The following is an 18,563-nucleotide window of genomic DNA, read 5'->3' on the forward strand; positions in this document are numbered from 1 at the left end:
AGGACCAACAAACCTGGGTGTCAGCTTATGGGAGAGGGTTTGAAGGGGAAGGTTGGCAGTGGATAACATAACCCTCTATCCAAGATGGTAGACTGGGGCTGGTGTGCGGCATCTGTCCACCTTTCTCTTATATGAATGGCCGGAGTGTAGTAGATGACACCTGGCCCGTGCTCACCCCCTGTGACAACATCAGATGAAGGCCTGGGCTGAAGGGACAGATGCTTCCTCCTCTTGCTCAGGAAAGAGCAGTGGCTGTTACTCAAGACTACTGGATTGTCCCCATTCCAGTGTTGAGGATGATGGGAGAGCTATTGTGTGCATATTCAATCCAAGGCAGGGCCTGGCTCCAGGAGGATGCATCATCCGAGGTCAAGCATTGTAAGGCAATCTCTTGGCTCTAGTTGATGCGCTCAGTCTGACCATTAGTCTGAGGATGGTAACCCAAGGAAAGGCTAGGGGTGGCTCCAATTAGTTTACAGAACTCTTTCCAGAAAACTGAGGACCTCAGTCAGACACGATGTCCAGTGGCAGGCTGTGGATCCTGAAAACATGGTTAATAAGGATCTCAGCAGTCTCTTTAGTAGATGGCAGATTGGGGAGAGGGACAAAATGAGCCACTTTAGAGAAACAACCAACAATAGTTAGGAGACAGGTGTTACCCTTGGAACTGGGGAGACTGGTAACGAAATCCACAGTGATGTGGGACCATACCTGGGAACATACACCATTGGGCACAAACAGAACATTAGATGCAGTTCTCACCTGACTTTCACTTGGACCTTACCTGGAGAGATGATGAAACCCAGAAATGAGATTGTGTGCTTCCTCACATTTCTCAGCTTTAGCATCAAGTTGATTTTCTAGTAGCTGCTGCAGAACCTGTCTGACGTGGGACTGGTGAGTTTTGAGCATGGGAGCATTTTCAATCAAGATGTCATCGAGGTATACGAAGACAAACTGGTTGATGAAATCTTGTAAGATGTCTGGCATGTTAGTGAGGCCAAAAAGTAAGACCAAGTATTCATAGTGCCTAGTGGACATGTTGAAGACCGTCTTCCACTCGTCCCCCTCCCTAATGCGTACCAGGTGATAGGCATTGCAGAGATCCAGCTTGGAGAAAAATTGGGCCCCCTGTAGCAGCTCAAAGGGCATGGACATGAGAAGAAGTGGTTCTTAAAGGTAATCTCATTTAAGCCTCGATAATTGACACACAGCCTGAGAAACTTGCCCTTCTTAACCACAAAAAAGAAACCAGCTCCTGCCAGAGATGATGAGGGATGAATGACGCCAGCTGCAAGAGACTCTGATATATACTTGTCCATGGCCTTTTTCTCAGAGGAAGAGAGGGAATAAGTGCGACCCCTAGGGGAAGTGGTACCAGGAAGCAGATCAATACCGCAATCGTAAGGTTAAGGAGGAGAGAAAGAGGTAGCCTGGGCCTTACTGAACATTTGACTAAGGTCAGATGTTCATTAACTGGTATCCATCAACCTTTCCAATGACCCTGAGGAATACCAGTTACTGAACGTCTGAGTAAGGTCAGATGTTCAGTAACCGGTATTCCACAGGGACACTGGAAAGGTCGATGGACTCGTCAGGGCTGGAGACTTGGGAGGTGAGGGGAATCTTGGCAGAGAACAGACAGGTGGCCAAGCAGTGGGTGTTCCAAGAGAGGACTGTACCATTACTCCAATTCTGGTGGGGATTATGCAGGTGCAACCAAGGAAGACTAAGAACAATAGACTCATGAGAGTTATTCATGGTGAAGAAAGAGATAGACTCCATGTGATTCCCCGAGATCTTAAGCGTGAGAGGCTCTGTAATATGGGAGACAAGACTGACTTCAGTGCCATTGAGTGCCCTGGTGGTTAGAGAGTAGCCTAACTTCCATAGGTTGACCCCAAGCTCTTCTGTGAAGGAGGTTCTAATGAAGCTTTCATCTGCCCCAGAGTCAATGAGCACCAGGTAACACCTGTTCTGAAAGAAGATCTTTGCAGGAAGCACTGGCCTCTTGGCAGAGGAAGACTGCATCAGTACACCCACCCGTATCCAATGCTGCTACTGGTGGGCAGGCCCTTTTAACGGGTAATGAGAGACGAAATGTCCAGGTTTGCCACAGTAGAAGCAGGACCTGGTCTCATGGCGGCACCTTCTCTCCTCAGGGGTGATTCAGGTTCTACCTAGATGCCTAGCTGTATGGGCTCCAGTTCAGAGGAAGCAATATCCTTAAGTTCAAACCTGAGGTTCCTTCTCGGGCCATCATAGCTTCCTGACCAGCTAGGTCCACAAGGCTATCTAAGTCTCGGGGAGGTCATGAGGGATGATCTCTTCCAATACAGAGTTGTTTAGTCTATGAAAAAAATGCATCGTACAAGGCACTGGAATTCCAGTTTACAGCTGCAGCCCAGGTACGAAACTCAATAACACAGTCATACAAGCAAGGCCGGCTGCCTTGCTTGAGCCCCATTAGTCACCTAGTTGCCTCCTTGCCCTTGGGAGACTGGTCAAAAACCTTTTGCATCTCCTCAGAGAATTCCTTGTAACTCAAACAGCAAGGGGCCCCAGCATCCCAGACTGCTGTTCCCCACTCCCGAGCCCTTCCAGTCAGAAATGTGATGACATAAGCAATTTGAGAGCTCTTGGTTGGGAAAGCGAAGGCCTGGAGTTCCATCGACAAGGAGCACTGGGATAGGAATGAGCAGCAGGTCCCAGGTTCCCCATCGTAAGGCTGCAGAGCAGGCAGATGTGGCTCTTGGAGGGGTTGTGGAGCTGGAACGGCTGTTGGAACAATGGGTGAGCTGATGGGCGCAGGTGCTGGTTGACTGGAGATGGCATTCTGAAGGCTTTCCATCTGAGAGGAGAATGTCTGTAACGTATCTGTGATGGTCGTCAAGCTCTGATGGACAGCCGCAATCTCCTGCTGGTGATAACCCAGAATAGAGACTTATTTGGTCAAAGCTGATCTTACTGTTTCAAAGTCTGCTGGGTCCATTCCTCTGGCGGGAATGTTCTGTCATGGCCAAAAGGCAATAGGAGTAGACTCGACCCAAAAGCAGACTCACGTGCACTTGGAGAGAAGGCAGGTCTTTAATCCAAAAAGTGAAGGAGTGGAGGAGAGGAGCAGCCCACGGGAGAAATACAGGAATGGGTAATTAGGGAAAAACAGAGATTAGTGATCAGCAGTGAGTGTGGAAAAACATGATAAAGTCCAGAAAACACAGCCCCGCAATGGGAAAAGAGCTCTCAGTTCAAAAACAAAGTTCAAAGTGAAACTGCATCAGAAGAAACATGCTCAAAGTCCCAAAATAAGAGGTAAAGTCATCCAAATAATTCACAGAAAGAGCAAAGTTACTCCACAGCGCACAGCAAAGTAACAAAATAATTGAATACAAAAACAGGGGGGAAAGACAAAAACTATATCCTGAGGCGAAGACAATCCCGCCCGAAATGAACATCCGAGCCGTATAATATAGAGCCGTGGATGAGCTGATGAGAGACCGGTGTGCTGGCCACAGTGTGGAGAAGACTCAGGGGAAAACCATGGAATGGAGTAAAGGATCGGATCAGAACCTAAATGTTCACAGCTGACATTTGTCTCATTTAGGACACTAAATTAGATAAATCGCTTGCCTAATGGAGTTAAATTTAATAATACATGGCAATATCAATGTGACATTATGATATTCATACATAATTCACTAACATATTGAAATACATTTAGAATGTTTTGTGCATATTTATTTAATAACTAACTCAATGTACTTACAATGTACAAGAAAAATAATTGAACACTGGCAGCAGATTCAATACCAGTTTCCACCCATTGACTGTGAGAATCCCTCGGACGCGCATGAACATTGTGTATTTGGTTGTGAGGAGACACACTTTGTTGTAAAAAAGTGATCCAGGTCATAAGTTAAGAGCGAACTAAAGGACTACTTTGGCTACGACATTGCTTGGGAAAACCAGGCTTGACGATGGATCTTAAGAGGTAATTAAAGATGCTCTTAGCCTGAAGAGGCTTTTGGAAAACCCACCCCAGAAGATTGCATGTTCAATTACACTGCTGCCTTGAGCAAGATCCTTAAGCTCAATTGTATTCTACCTCAGTTTAAAGCCGTGAACAAATGGATTGTTTTTATTTCATACTGTAATTATATTAATAAGGATTATATGGAAAATATACAGTATATTACTGGAAAAAACAGTAATATATTGTTTAAAAGTAACACAAATTATCTGTAAAGATATTACAGTACTTTACTGTAAATGTTTGTTACTGTGAATTTAAAGCACTTTAATGGCAACTTTGTTGCTAGTAGCACATAATTGTAGATACAATACCCTTACAATACAATTTGCCATGTACAAAGTAAAATGTACAATACCATTTTTGCATTCTGTAATTTATCTGGAAAATACGCTTGTAGCAATGTTTTCTCTGTATTACCAGAAAATTGTCTAAAAAGGTCATCTGATTCTTATTACATCAACTCAGGACACAACCAAGGTGAGTACAATTTGTTGTCATCCAACCATGTCTTTATGAAAGCAAGTTGATGACCTTTGACTTCATGACCTTTTTGATGATTGTACCGTACATTATAAGAACAAAGGGAGGCAGAACATAGAGAGCGTGTTGAGAGCACCAAGGTTGATGAGTGTGATGGTGAGTATGAAGACATAGAGAGTGATTCACATGAGGTGGATTATGAGAACACACTGGAAGAAGAGCATGATGGCCAGTATGAAGAGCCAATAAGTGAGGAGCAGGACGAGGATTATGTAAACACTGAGAGAATAAATTCTCATGATCAGTATGACAATACAGACAGTGAGTTCCCTGCTGAACACCATATGGAGAGAGAGATGCAAGGTAATGGAATGTTTTATCACAAATATTATATTACAAGTGATCACATTTTTATTGCACTTCCTTTTATTCAGAAGCATTGTCAGACAGAAACCTTTATGGGGATTACATACAAAACAACATCCATATTATTATTATGTCATGTGTTAACACATTCGTATTAACACATGCAATGTGCTAATCACATTTTAACACTTGTTTGCTTAAATAAAAACACAGCTATGAATGAGGAATAGGATAGGCTGTTGTATGAAGAAGTATGCTAAGTAACATATCTAGCTGACAAGCAAGTTACTAGCAAAAAGCATTGTTCTGCATTGCCTATCAGGTCATATTGTGGTAACCAGTTAAATTTGAACATTCAAATGAATTTCAGGTCAATGAATGTATTTTAGGTGGAAAACCTTATTAAGACCAATTTGAGCCATTAAATATTGAATTAATTATTTGATCAATCAACTGATAATTCAAAATAAATCAGTCAATAAATGTGCAAATGAAAAACATAAAGAAATAATTCATAATTAATTATTGGTGACAGTCAATTCAGTATTTATTTTAAATTGGTTTTAAGTGTTTTATTACACTAATTTGTTCATCTTTTTTTTCCAGGTCACCATGACAACAAAAGTATCTATGGTATGCATTTCCCCTTTTTTCTGCCCATTTAAGTAATTATTTTCAAAGAAATACAGTACAATTTAAAAAATATATACTCAGTACAACTCACTACAGTACACCTCTAAATTGTATTTAAAATGTATTTGATGTTGACCTGAAATATTAATCACTAGACATTTGTTGTATTTATCTGTTCTTGCCCACCTACTACCTGCTGTAATCTATTATGTGAGGGCTTTTTTTTTTAATTATGATTTTTTTCTCTTTTGAAGAAAATGATGAGCATGATCCCAATCAAAAGTCAAAATTCCCCACAGAAGGTAATTAATTGTTTGCTATCAGCATATTCATCATTCATTGCCTCTAAAATTACCAAACAAGGTGACTGAAACTCATCATCATCATCATCAGCAGCAGCAGCATTCAAAAGAAAGCCAAATCAGCAGCAAAATTCAGAAGGACTATACTATGGTATGTTAGCAATAAATTATTGAATCTTGAACAATTCTACACACCTCTTTTACAATATAAAATTTTTGTGATGGAAAAAAAGAAACTAGGATCAATTTAGTCCAATCTTTTTCCACCTTCATTGTGAAGAAGGAAAAGAAAAAAAATGTATGTTACCCTGATTGCATAAGTATGTAATAATACTTTAATATACAGTTGTGGTCATTAGTTTACATACAGTGACATGAATGTCATGGTAATATTCGGGCTTTCAGTAATTTCTTTGAACTGTTTTTTTTTTCAGAACAGAATGTACAGCATACATCTCATCTCATTATCTCTAGCCGCTTTATCCTTCTACAGGGTCGCAGGCAAGCTGGAGCCTACCCCAGCTGACTACGGGCGAAAGGCGGGGTACACCCTGGACAAGTCGCCAGGTCATCACAGGGCTGACACATAGACACAGACAACCATTCACACTCACATTCACACCTACGGTCAATTTAGAGTCACCAGTTAACCTAACCTGCATGTCTTTGGACTGTGGGGGAAACCGGAGCACCCGGAGGAAACCCACGCGGACACGGGGAGAACATGCAAACTCCACACAGAAAGGCCCTCGCCGGCCCCGGGGCTCGAACCCAGGACCTTCTTGCTGTGAGGCGACTACACCACCGTGCCGCCCTACGGCATACATCTTTAATTAAAAAAAACCCTTAGAATTTGGTGCACAAGTTTTAATTTTCTTTGGGTTTTCTGAAATCAACACAGGGTCAAAATTATACATTTAGGGTCAAAAATACACATACAGCACACCTAATATTTTGGTAAAATGTCTCTTCGCAAGATTCACTTTGACAAAACATTGTTGTTTATCATGAACAAGCAAGCATTTGGCAGAATTCTGGGTAGATATTTCACAACTCATGATAGAATTGGTAGAGTTAAATTTTTTTTTCTTGGCATGGACTCGACTTATAAGCACGGTCCATATATTTTCAATAGGGTTTAAGTCAGAACCTGTTTTAAGCCTGCTTTATCCTCCACAACCAGCTCTGATGCGTGTTTGGGTTCATTGTCCTGTTGTAACTCCCAAGTCTCAAGTCGTGTTCACATTTCTGATGGTTTATGCTGAAGAATTCTGAGGTAGTCCTCCTTCATTATTCCATCCACTTTGTGCAATGAACCAGTTCCACTGGCAGCAAAACAGCCCCAGAGCATGATGATCCTACCACCACCAGCTGGTACAGTGTTCCTTTGTACATGGTGGTCATTGTGGCCAAACAACTCAATCTTTATCTCACTGGACTGTACAGCTATCCTCCAGAAGGCTTTCTCTTTGTCTGTGTGGTCAGCTTCAAACTTTTGTCAATTTTAGAACAGGGGTTATTTCTTGGATAGCAGCCTTTTAGTCCATGGTGATCTGAACTGTAGACAGTGATCCATCAGCTTCCAGATGATGGCAGGGCTGTACCATGGTGGTTCCCAGGTTGTTCCTGACCATCCTTTCAGCTGAGGGTGACAGTTTGGGTTTTCTTGAAGCAAAGTGGCTTGGCAAAGTGACTACACCTCACAATAACTTGGATACATTAGTTTGAACAGATATTGGAATTTGCAGTTGTTTAGGAATGGCTGCAAAAGACATTCCGGAGTGGTGTACATCTGTGATCCTCTTTCTCAGATCTGCACTGAGCTCCTTGGACTTTCCCATTTTACTGTGTCATCCAATGAGTGCTGTAAACAAACCCTTTTTATGAAGGCACGGAGAAGCTACCAGCTGTAGTCAATCATGATCACTAACAGGAAGTTAAGAGACCTCAGCCTTGGCAAGATAAGAGACATTTTGGAAGTTTCAGCATCTCTGAATTAATAATCTGAGTGTATGTACATTTTTGACCCTGTATTGATTTCAGAAAACCCAAAGAAAATTAAAACTTGTGCACCAAATTATAGTGTTTGTTTTTTAATTAAAGCTGTATGCTGTACATTCTGCCACAGAAAAAACACAGTTCAAAGAAATTACTGAAAGCCCACATACTGCCATGACATTCATATCCAAGATGATATTCATGTCACTGTATGTAAACTTCTGACCACAACTATACCTTTTGCCTGTAATACTGCATTTAGGGTTTTTTTGTTTGTTTTTTCAGTTAATCTTCCATCTTGGTTTAGCAATTTATTTCCACTGTTCCTTGCAAAATGCTCCAGATCTATCAAATTATGAAGGGATCTGCCGTACATACCCTTCTACAAATCATTCCATGGGTCTTCAGTAGGATTTAGATTTGGGCTCTGACTGGCCCATTCCAAAATGTTGTTCATCTTCTTCATCTGAAGCCATTTGTTTTTGCTTCATTTGTGCTTTGGGTCATTATTGTGCTGGAAGGTGAAATTTTTCTTCATCTGTCTAACAAAATTCTGCAGATTTAGTGTGAGAACAGATTGGTATTTGTATATCTGTGAAGATACTCAGTCGTCCAGGTACATAGTAATCTGTGGTTGGTAGAAGAGATAAATGTGGTTGCTCTCTTCTACCAACCACAGATTACTATGTACCTGGACGACTGAGTATCTTCACAGATATGTTTCTACGCACTTTGGGATGAGTTCCCTTCAACTAGTGCGGGAGTATGAGAGGACTTCCAGAAAACTGGCAGACATCTTAGCCAGAGAGGATCATTCATTTTTGTCAACCTGGAACGACCATCACTGAACACAGGTGGGTGTCTATGACATCTATCAGCCACCTTCAATGCAGCCATCAGCATTCTGATTCGGATTCTATTATGATCCATGAGAGGATAAATACTTGATACTCCCTATTAGACAGACAGAACTGAGGATGCCTTTCGGACGAGAGGCGAAATGTCTTCAAGACTTTTCAAGCAAGTCCAGTTGCTCTCTTCTACCAACCACAGATTGGTATTTGTAGTTATCCATGGTTCCCTCTATCATGACTAGAGCCCCAGTCCCAGCTGAAAAGAAGCAGGTCTGTAGCACGATGCTGCCACCAAAATGCTTCATCATGGGTATGATGTTCATTGGGTGGTAAGCTGTCATTTTAATTACAATTACACCTCAAAAGTTCTACCTTGGTAGAAGCCCTCAGAAAGGGTTTCCAGTAGCCACCCTACTGTGTGAATGGGTTTCCAGTAGCTACCCTACTGTAAATATAACAGACTGTTGTCGCATGTAGGGCATCACCAGTACTTGCCATATATTCCTGCAACTCCTTTAATGTTGCTGTAGGTCTTTTGGCAGTTTTGGAAATTTTGTACCCCTCTACCTTTAAATAATGAGATCCCATCCATGCTTTGTAAGCTCTTTGAAGACCTTGGCTTCAGCAGTCAGATAAAACCAAGATGATGTCAAGACTAGAATTACTGCTCTGAGGTTGTATGCCTCCACAAGTAGAGATGAAAGTGGAGCAAAGAAAAAAATCCTGAACTTTTGAAAGTCAAACTAAGATGGGGGGTCGAGGGGCAATGTTTTAATAACATAACACGCAAAACCCTGCATTCTAGTGCATTTTAGTACTTATTTTCACTAAAACAAGTTATAACTTTTAAGCCTTTTTCTTTCATGTGCATTAATGATTAACATGTCAAAAATATCAAATTTAATTCCCCTAGTTAATGAGTAATTTTCAGGAGTGCATTTAGAAAACGCGGTGACTTTCCTGGCTACACAGTTTGAAAAAATCAGACAGTTGAAGGTAAACTCAGCAAAATCCCAAAACAGTATTGTTAAAAAGTAAAGGTCTGTTAGAGTTTCTAAAGCTTTCAGGTTTCAATGTTGGGACATTGAGCCTCGTTTATCAATCTTTTAGTAGAGTTGTGCATTTGCATAAGCTAAAGTGAACTAAAAATTTCCAATTCATATTTATGCGACGGGGCGGCACGGTGGTGTAGTGGTTAGCGCTGTCTCCTCACAGCAAGAAGGTCCGGGTTCGAGCCTTGTGGCCGGCGAGGGCCTTTCTGTGCGGAGTTTGCATGTTCTCCCCGTGTCCGCGTGGGTTTCCTCCGGGTGCTCCAGTTTCCCCCACAGTCCAAAGACATGCAGGTTAGGTTAACTGGTGACTCTAAATTGACCGTAGGTGTGAATATGAGTGTGAATGTTGTCTGTGTCTATGTGTCAGCCCTGTGATGACCTGGTGACTTGTCCAGGGTGTACCCCGCCTTTCGCCCGTAGTCAGCTGGGATAGGCTCCAGCTTGCCTGCGACCCTGTAGAACAGGATAAAGCAGCTACAGATAATGAGATGAGAGATATTTATGCAAGTTGAAGCCAATTGTTTACATTAGTTCGTATTGTCTGTAAATTTAAACACACCAATGAATACCAAATTTCTCATGTAAAGCAGGGGCATAGCTAGAATTTTTCAGGGGTGTGTTTGTGTGTGTGTCACACACTGACTGGCAGCTGGAGTACATTATGTAACAAAAAATAAATTACCATTTCTAGTTTTAGGTAGCTTAGAAACCGGCTCTTCCATTATTGCTGTTTCTTCCACGTTTTCTTGATGTTGTGTTCTAGAAACGGCACTAAAACTTAGCTTCGAAGCCACAAAATGCAACTTTGATGGAAAAAATATATAATAAATTGATTACCTCTCTTCACGTCGAAAGAAGGAGGAAAGTTTTGCTTGTTTTGACATGGCGAATTATTAACACAAGAGGAAATACTTGTAATTCGCAACTAAAAAGACTGCAGCTACACTGGCAGCTTGACCATGCTTTCTAGTGCGATTGTGTTGCACTTGGGCAGAACGGTGTCAGTCCTGCGCGCCTTAGCTCGTGCACCTGAAGGCGTGCCTTCGGGCGCGCGCGCCTAACGAGCTCCGGCACGCCCGCCGACACGCACGCCGTTGACAAAGAACACCTGTTTTTAATCAATGAACTATGTTTGGGCTATTTAAGGACTGCGCCCATGCAAGGATGATGCGAAGTATTACGCCGCGTCTAGGAACGTGAAAAATCCTTAAAATAAATTTCTCCATTGGGGAAACCGGAGATTTTCAAGAGTTTTGTCAAATATCTGGATTTTAAATCCAGAAGACTTTCATCTATACACGAGCCAGTTCAGTTTCAAATTTCCTCAAGGTGTCCCTTGATATATTGTGCTCACAAGACCATGAGGTCAAAGTGAACTTGACCTTTGGCCAGCAAGCTCTAGTCAGTTTATCTTTGAGTTTAAGACCTCGTCCACACGTAGCCGGGTATCTGCTAAATCGAAGATATTTTTCTACGTTTTGGCCTGTCATCCACATGAAAACACATCAAAAATGAATATTTAAAAAAAACTCCGGGCAAAGTGAAGATTTTTGAAAACTCCGTGTATGCCTTTTCGTGTAGACAGAGATAACCGGAGTTTTGCGTTTTAGAACGTCACAATCTGCGCCAAAAAAATGACAACAAATCTGCCCTGACGTCAAACGTGCGACCTTTGTTTACTGCAGAAGCCAGATTAAGCATGGACTTAAGCTAGCCGCACACCACGGCGATCCACGCGGTACCGAACCGACCCATTTCAGAGCCGACTCCCGACAGGGCACGCACATATCCCCCGACTGTTGACGAGTGCAGTCGCGATTGAAGAGACACGTGACAACTTAATAGCTTTGTGATTGGCTATTGGATATAGTTACTGTTAAATCCAACACTTGAAGATGCTACAGGCTGAATTACAAATGACACAACATGGAATATGTAGCGCACTATCTAGGCTGCATGAGCTATTATTTCCAACCTTAAATAGTGCACTTATATAGGGGAGTTAAAGCGATTTGGAATTCAGCCACACAACTTGAGCAGAGTGGCTTTCCCGCCCACTGTGTCTATGGATAAAGCTTCAGTCTATGGAATTACAGTATATACCTGCATTAGGTGCTACCAACACGTATTTCTCGCGCTAGAAATTGTGTTTAATGATGTCACGTGTTATATGCGAAAGATATGATTGGCTATTTATTGCTAGCGACTCTCGCCGATCAGTCTGCCTCCCGATTAGTTTTACGAATCGGCTGTGAGATGAGTCGGTACCATCGAAAACTAGTCTTTACGCCTGACTTGCGACTTCAGTTGGCTCGGTACGCTGAAAATCGGCGTAGTGTGCGGCTAGCTAAAGAGTAATGGATCGGAGTAGTGCCTTGAAAGCATTAATTATTGTGCAGGTGCTATTTACATCCTTAATTTTAGAAGCCCAACTACTGCTCCAAGAGCACAGGTGATGTGATTAGGGGGTAGGATTTGGGGAAATAATGCCATCTACAGGTTTGGAATGCTTATGAATGTGATTGAAAACGCAGATGTTCGGTTATGTGTGGAAGGGATTTTTTTCGAAGACGAGGTGGTGTGGATAAAACATTTTTATAAACGGAGGGGGGGAAAATGTTCGGTTTTAAAAATACCCGGCTACGTGTGTACATGGCATAAGTGTATGTTTCTACCAAATTCAAAGAAATTCCCTCAAGGAGTTCCTGAGCTATCACATTCATGAGAATGGGACGTATGAGCTCACTGTGAAATTGACCTTTGACCACCAAAATCTAATCAGTTCATCTTTAAGTCTAACTGAATATTTGTACCAAATTTGAAGGAATTCCCTCAAGGTCTTCTTGAGATATTGTGTTCATGAGAATGGGATGTACATGAGGTCACAGTGACCTTAATGTTTGAACTTTGACCACCAAAATCTAATCAGTTCATCTTTGTGTTCAATTGGACGTTTGTACCAAATTTGAAGAAATTCACTCCAGGTGTTCTTGAGATATCACATTCATGAGAATGGGACGTATGAGTTCACGATGACCTTGACCATCAAAATGATGTGGAAGCCATGCCCTAATGGTTAGAGAAGCAGCTTTGGGACCAAAAGGTCACTGGTTCGATTTTCTGTACCAGCAGGAATGGTTGAAGTGAACTGAAGTGCACTTGAGCAAGGCACCTAACCCCCAACTGCTCATATGGTAGATTGCTCTGGGTATGTTGTACATCGCTCTGGATAAGAGCACGTGCTAAATGCCTGCAATGTACATAAGTACATACGGATGGACAACCTGAAAACATAATACAATATCTCCAGCCACAGCTGTCATTAGCACAGGGGCATAAATATCCTACAGAAACAACCGATCTTTATTTTGGCTCAATTAGTATCAATTCACTACTTTTTGTTTTTCTCCTAAAATGTTTGCATTTGTTTTTAACTTCAGTTCTGTTGACTGATACAGCACAGGTTTTTTTTCTTCTTCTTTTGGCTGCTCCTGATTTCCTCTCCGTTGCTCCCTGTCTTCCGCATCCTTCTCTACCACACCTGCCACTTTCATGTCCTCTCTCACCACATCCATGCATCTCCTCTTTAGCCTTCCTCGTTTTTGTGTGCTGCATCCTCAACATTCTCCTTCCAACATGCTTTGCATCTTTTCTCAGGATGTGCCCATACCATCTCAGTCTCATCTCTCTTGGCTTAATTCCCAAGCTCTCCACATGTGCTGTCCCTCTGATGTGCTCGTTCCTTATCCTGTCCAACCTTGTCACTCTCATCGCAAACCTTAAAATGCATATCCTGGACCAATTTCGGGGTTTTTTTTATATGAAAGTATGTCCCTTTGCACACTCATCCAGAAGGGTAATTTTGCACAAGACCATCTGTCTACAGCAGAAAAAAATAAAATAAAACGCATTTGGAAAAATCCCAAGGGAGTCTGGAGCCAGATTCGTGATGTTACCTGCAGAAGCGCCAGCAGGCTGAGAGAGCTTGCACGGTTTCAGTGCACAGCCTGTGTAGACCAAGCGCTCCCATTTCTCTCTCATTGTCCGGTCTTTTGGAAAATGATGAGTACTAATCCCATCATGATTGGTGTTGCTACACCCTCCTACGATACATCTGTTAATCATTTTAATAATTACGTGATAACATTGAAGAAATTTGCAGAAAACCACCAAGTCATTTTCTCATAAACAAACCAGCGCTGATGTAGGATTCAGAAGGAGACGTCCCGCACACGACGTTACAAAAATCAATGTTTGCCGGGAAATCCAAATGTCAAGTTTTTTCAGAGGCAGACCAATTCACCTCAAATGGCTTGATTTCAACTGAATTTTTCTGGTATTTTGCAAGGTAAAAAAATTGCACAAAATGCAAAATGTGACAGATATTTGACCAAAGTTTAATATAAAATAGAATTACATTGATCTTGCTCCTGAATTTACCCATGATATGCACTTTAACATCCTCAACTCCACCTCCTGTCTCTTCGTTAAGGGTAGAGTAGAGTGGGGGAAAAAGCCCCCCTTAAGGAAAATTCAGTTTTTCTCCAAGTTGAAATGAACCATGTGTTTAGTTTTAATCATAGTTTTTGACAACAGTGAGTGACATGAACAATAATGCCACCTAAAGTTTGCCTAAAGTTAATACTTAATTTTTTTTTTTTTAAAGAAAAACAAACATTGTGCCAAGGGGGCCTTTTACCCCCCCAGTGGGGTAAAAGGCCCCCTGAGGTGGGGCAATAGGCCCCCTCACTCAAAAAAAGCTGTTTGGATAGCAAAAGTGTTTACTTAAGCCTATAATGTGAAAGAAACAAGAAAATATCCCTGAATTAATGAATAGATGCATTATTTTATTATATTTCGCATTTTAATTTCAATTTTATTTTATTTCAATTATTTTTAATATTAAGTTCAAATTACTGGCTTTACTCAACCAGGTAAGTGAGATGTTATTAAAAACTATGTATCTGCTATTCAGAAATGTATGAAATACAGTAATTATGATAAAAGGAAATGATGCCCCCTGGGGGCCATTTACCCCGCCATTAAGGGGGCGTTTTACCCCACAGACTACACTTTTACAAAAAAGGGTCTTACTTTCAAAATGTGATTCAACTTTTTATACCTAATGTATTTTTTTAATGTACTGACTTGTCTACTCATACCACATACACAGCTGTGATATCTGACGAAATAGCAGCTATCTAAATACAGTTTTACTGATATCTGAAAATTATATCACTTACCATGAAATTTGATTTCTCTCCGCTGCATTGCTGATATGCGATCCACAGTGGATATTTGTATATCCCCATTGTCAAGCCAGTCCATAGCAACAATAGAAATGTAACTTTGCGCCATCTGGTGGTTATTTTGGGTAAAACAGGCCGGGGGCGTATTACCCCACTCTACTCTACTGTCTCCAATCCATACATCACAGCTGGTTTCACTACTGTCTTATACATCTTACCTTTCACTTTTGCTGGGATTTTCCTATCACAAATGACTCCCGAAATTCTTCTCCAACTGCTCCACCCTGCCTGCTTTCTCACCTCACTATTGCAGCCCCCATTTTCCTGCACAGTTGACCCCAGGTACTTGAATTTCTTTTTTCAATCTGCATGTTAGATTTGGCACAATTTTAAGCCGGATGCCTTTCCTGATGCAATCCTCTCCATTTATATAGGCTTGGGACCGGCACCAAGAGTACGCTTATACACCCCCAGTGGCTGGATTGATTGATATAGCACAGTAAAAGTGGAAAAGGATCTGACTATGTCCTTATCGTAGCTTAATTTTTTTTTACATCACAAAACTCTACAATGTTAACTGGCATGCATATATATGCACAAACAGTAAAAACTCTCTTGTTTTTTATGTTCTAGCCAATCAGTCAGAGATACGCAAGTCTGGCTGTGCTGGGAACAGAAACAAAAAAGGTACACTGACATCACTGAAGAGTTTATACCCTTATACCACAGTGCTGTTGAATTCTTGAGTCCAACTGGTCAGAAGGTGTGCGGTTTTTTTTTTTTTTTTTGTAGAACTACACGACTCAGACAGTTTATATTAATGCACTTGTTCTAAAACATTTTTGTTTTCACCATATACAGGGACTTCAATGGTGACACTAAGCAAAACATTCAAATATTTAGGCCTACATAAATGAGCCCGTACTACCACAGTTGTTGCTTTAATAATTATGAAATGGGAGCTACATCATTAAAATCTAAAATAAATGAAGATACCATTAATGATGTTATATTCAATGTACCTTTTTTCTCTATTAACAGTTCATGTGAATAACACTTTTTTTAATTACACATTTTTAAAGTATTATAATTATGAAATGTTTTATTTCTGGGAACTATTTACTCTTAGAACATAAATATCACAGAAAAAGACACATTGACTAGATATTTTTTGGAAAATCACTATGTACACTTAAAATTTTACACAAGAATATTTATATTTGTCTCTCCTCTCTCATTTCTCTCCAGGAGATTATCAGTTCAAAAATCCATTATATGGCCAAATTCCAGCACAGAATAAATAGTCATCTTCCAACTCATTGAAAATATACCTATTTAAGTTAAAGTATTGTAATATTCTGTTAATTATTTTTATTTTTTATTGTTAATTATTGTTATTTGTGAATTAATACGTAAGAAAATAGTCCAAATGGCTACATGGTTCTGGTTTATACTATGTAAAGATGTCTGAGGTTATGTATGAGTGGGATTTCTTTCATCGGTTATCAGACTTAATCATCATCAGTTATATACTTTTGATATATTTTTCTTGTAATAAGTAAGAAAAGTAATTTCAATTAATATATAAATAGTCCTTAGCGCTTTCTTTTGATTCTGATGACTATGTATGTGTTGAGTTTCTGACTAATGCGGAATTAATTTATAAAAGGTATAAAAAGCTTTTCTCTGAGGCTTGTTATTAAATCTATGAGGACATCTGCCTTCAGCAAGCAAGTCTGTTAGAGAGAGAGAGAGAGATGTTCTTCAAATGATCAAAGGTGAAAAAATTTTCATCATGTGTAATTTTGTTTAGCAGAAAACAAATTTTGCACAAAAACCATTAGATTTAACCTAATCAAGGTTACACAGACCCAGGCCAGTGGGAAGATAGGGAGAAGCTGCAACAAAAGATACCAGGAGACAGTCAAAGAAAAGCTCTTACGACTTAGTGATTTTTACTGAAATACAATTATACTGAATCACCTTGTTTTGTTGGAGAAATTATTTTAATAACTCCAAAATAACTGAGTTTGTGCATTTTTCTGGACTGATTTTTTTTTTTAGTTTTTAAACTTAGTTTTAAAAAATAATATTTTTTTCAGTTAACTAAAACATAATTTGACAAACCAAAAACTACGCTTGTTTGGATGGGTCAGGAATGCAGTAATTGGGACCACTAAAACATTTAAAGGTCCCATGGCATGAAATTTTCACTTTCTGAGGTTTTTTAACGTTAAAATGAGTTCCTCTGACCTTCTTAAGTCACCCCAGTGGCTAGAAATTTCATAATGTGTAAACCAAACTATGCCCAACATTTGAGAATGGCGCGTCAAAACGGCGCGTTGATAAACTCTTCCCTTTACTACGTCAACAAGGGAGATGATCCCCACGCCCCCCCCTCTGGATTTCCACCCACTGTATGGATTGCCCCGCCCAGTTGTAGTGAGGAGACAACATGGCATCACCTAAGCGAGCGAAACATGGAAATTGCGCTGTACATGGATGTGACAACACAGAAAAGAGTCTGTTTTTACTGCCGACGGGAGAGCCCCTGAAGACGCAGTGGCTTAATTTTATTTACTTCAATAATATGCCGTCGAGTCTACCTAAGACGGTGTATGTTTGTCGGAAGCATTTTCCTGAGGAATGTTTCCACAACTTGGGACAGTACAGGGCAGGTTTTGCACATCAACTGTCACTGAAGCCTGGGTCCATACCAAGCATCCCTGCCGCATCAGCCACAAACACCGAACAAGTACGTGTATAACTGTTAAGTCGTTTTGCCGTGTTTTAAAATCGGTGCCACGTTAGCCTTGCAATGGCTACATTAGCTGTGCAGCTAACCGATTCCTGCAGTTAGCCAGGTACTCTGCGCTACAAAACCAAAAAGCATGCAGCATGCTCTGTTAAACTGAGTTTAGTCTGGAAATTGACTGTAACTTATGAGCTTATGTTTTGCCGTGTTTTAAAATCGGTGCCACGTTAGCCTTGCAATGGCTACATTAGCTGTGCAGCTAACCGCTTCCTGCAGTTAGCCAGGTACTCTGCGCTACAAAACCAAAAAGCATGCAGCATGCTCTGTTATAATAGCCAATCAAAACAGTTTTTACAAAGACACCCACATTCTTTTTTTAAGTCACTCGTTCATTTTATTTGTTTGTTTGTTCAGTAAAAACCCAAACATTTGTTGAATTTATTTTATTTCCTCGCGTCGCACCTTAATGACGTCAGCGCGCGGTATTTTTCCCTTCGCAGTTTGTTCCTTCTCTCTCGCCGTAGTAAGACACCCACATCTGCTTGTTCTGACCCACTGGAGGTAGCGTCACAGTGCTGTTAGCCAATCAGAGTGTAGGTATCATGCCGCCATCTTGTGTCAGAACTACAATTCCCAGGCAACTTCCGTGTGACCTACGTCACGCGTGGGCGGGATCACCTACGTCAGTCTGCCATGCACGCATAAATCCAAGCGGAAGCTCCGCTATCTTTGTCTCTCACATCTGGCTTCCGATGAATCTGGACGTATAAAGAGGCGCTCTCCACCCAGAAAGACGTCTTCTTTCTTGCAAGATCCATCACTCAGCGCAATTTTCTTTCTT

The 18,563-nt window shown here is 40.9% G+C and overlaps 1 protein-coding gene across 4 annotated transcripts in view; it reads left to right on the forward strand.

The window, feature by feature from the left end:
• Window positions 1-16,646, forward strand: part of LOC132901384 (uncharacterized) — a 29,965-nt gene extending 13,319 nt beyond the window's left edge. For 2 of the 4 annotated variants that reach the window (XM_060943731.1, XM_060943733.1), the window contains exons 4-10: window positions 4,454-4,510; window positions 4,610-4,876; window positions 5,486-5,512; window positions 5,767-5,814; window positions 5,903-5,965; window positions 15,601-15,654; window positions 16,216-16,646. In XM_060943731.1, the coding sequence (XP_060799714.1) occupies window positions 4,454-4,510; window positions 4,610-4,876; window positions 5,486-5,512; window positions 5,767-5,814; window positions 5,903-5,965; window positions 15,601-15,654; window positions 16,216-16,271 (572 nt within the window). In that variant the 3' untranslated portion in view covers window positions 16,272-16,646. The remainder of the gene's footprint in view (window positions 1-4,453; window positions 4,511-4,609; window positions 4,877-5,485; window positions 5,513-5,766; window positions 5,815-5,902; window positions 5,966-15,600; window positions 15,655-16,215) is intronic. The other 2 variants (XM_060943732.1, XM_060943734.1) reach the window with 2 other exon arrangements.
• The last annotated feature ends 1,917 nt before the right edge of the window (window positions 16,647-18,563 follow it).

This window comes from Neoarius graeffei, chromosome 17, assembly GCF_027579695.1.
Source record: "Neoarius graeffei isolate fNeoGra1 chromosome 17, fNeoGra1.pri, whole genome shotgun sequence".
In the NCBI taxonomy this organism is placed as follows: domain Eukaryota; kingdom Metazoa; phylum Chordata; class Actinopteri; order Siluriformes; family Ariidae; genus Neoarius; species Neoarius graeffei.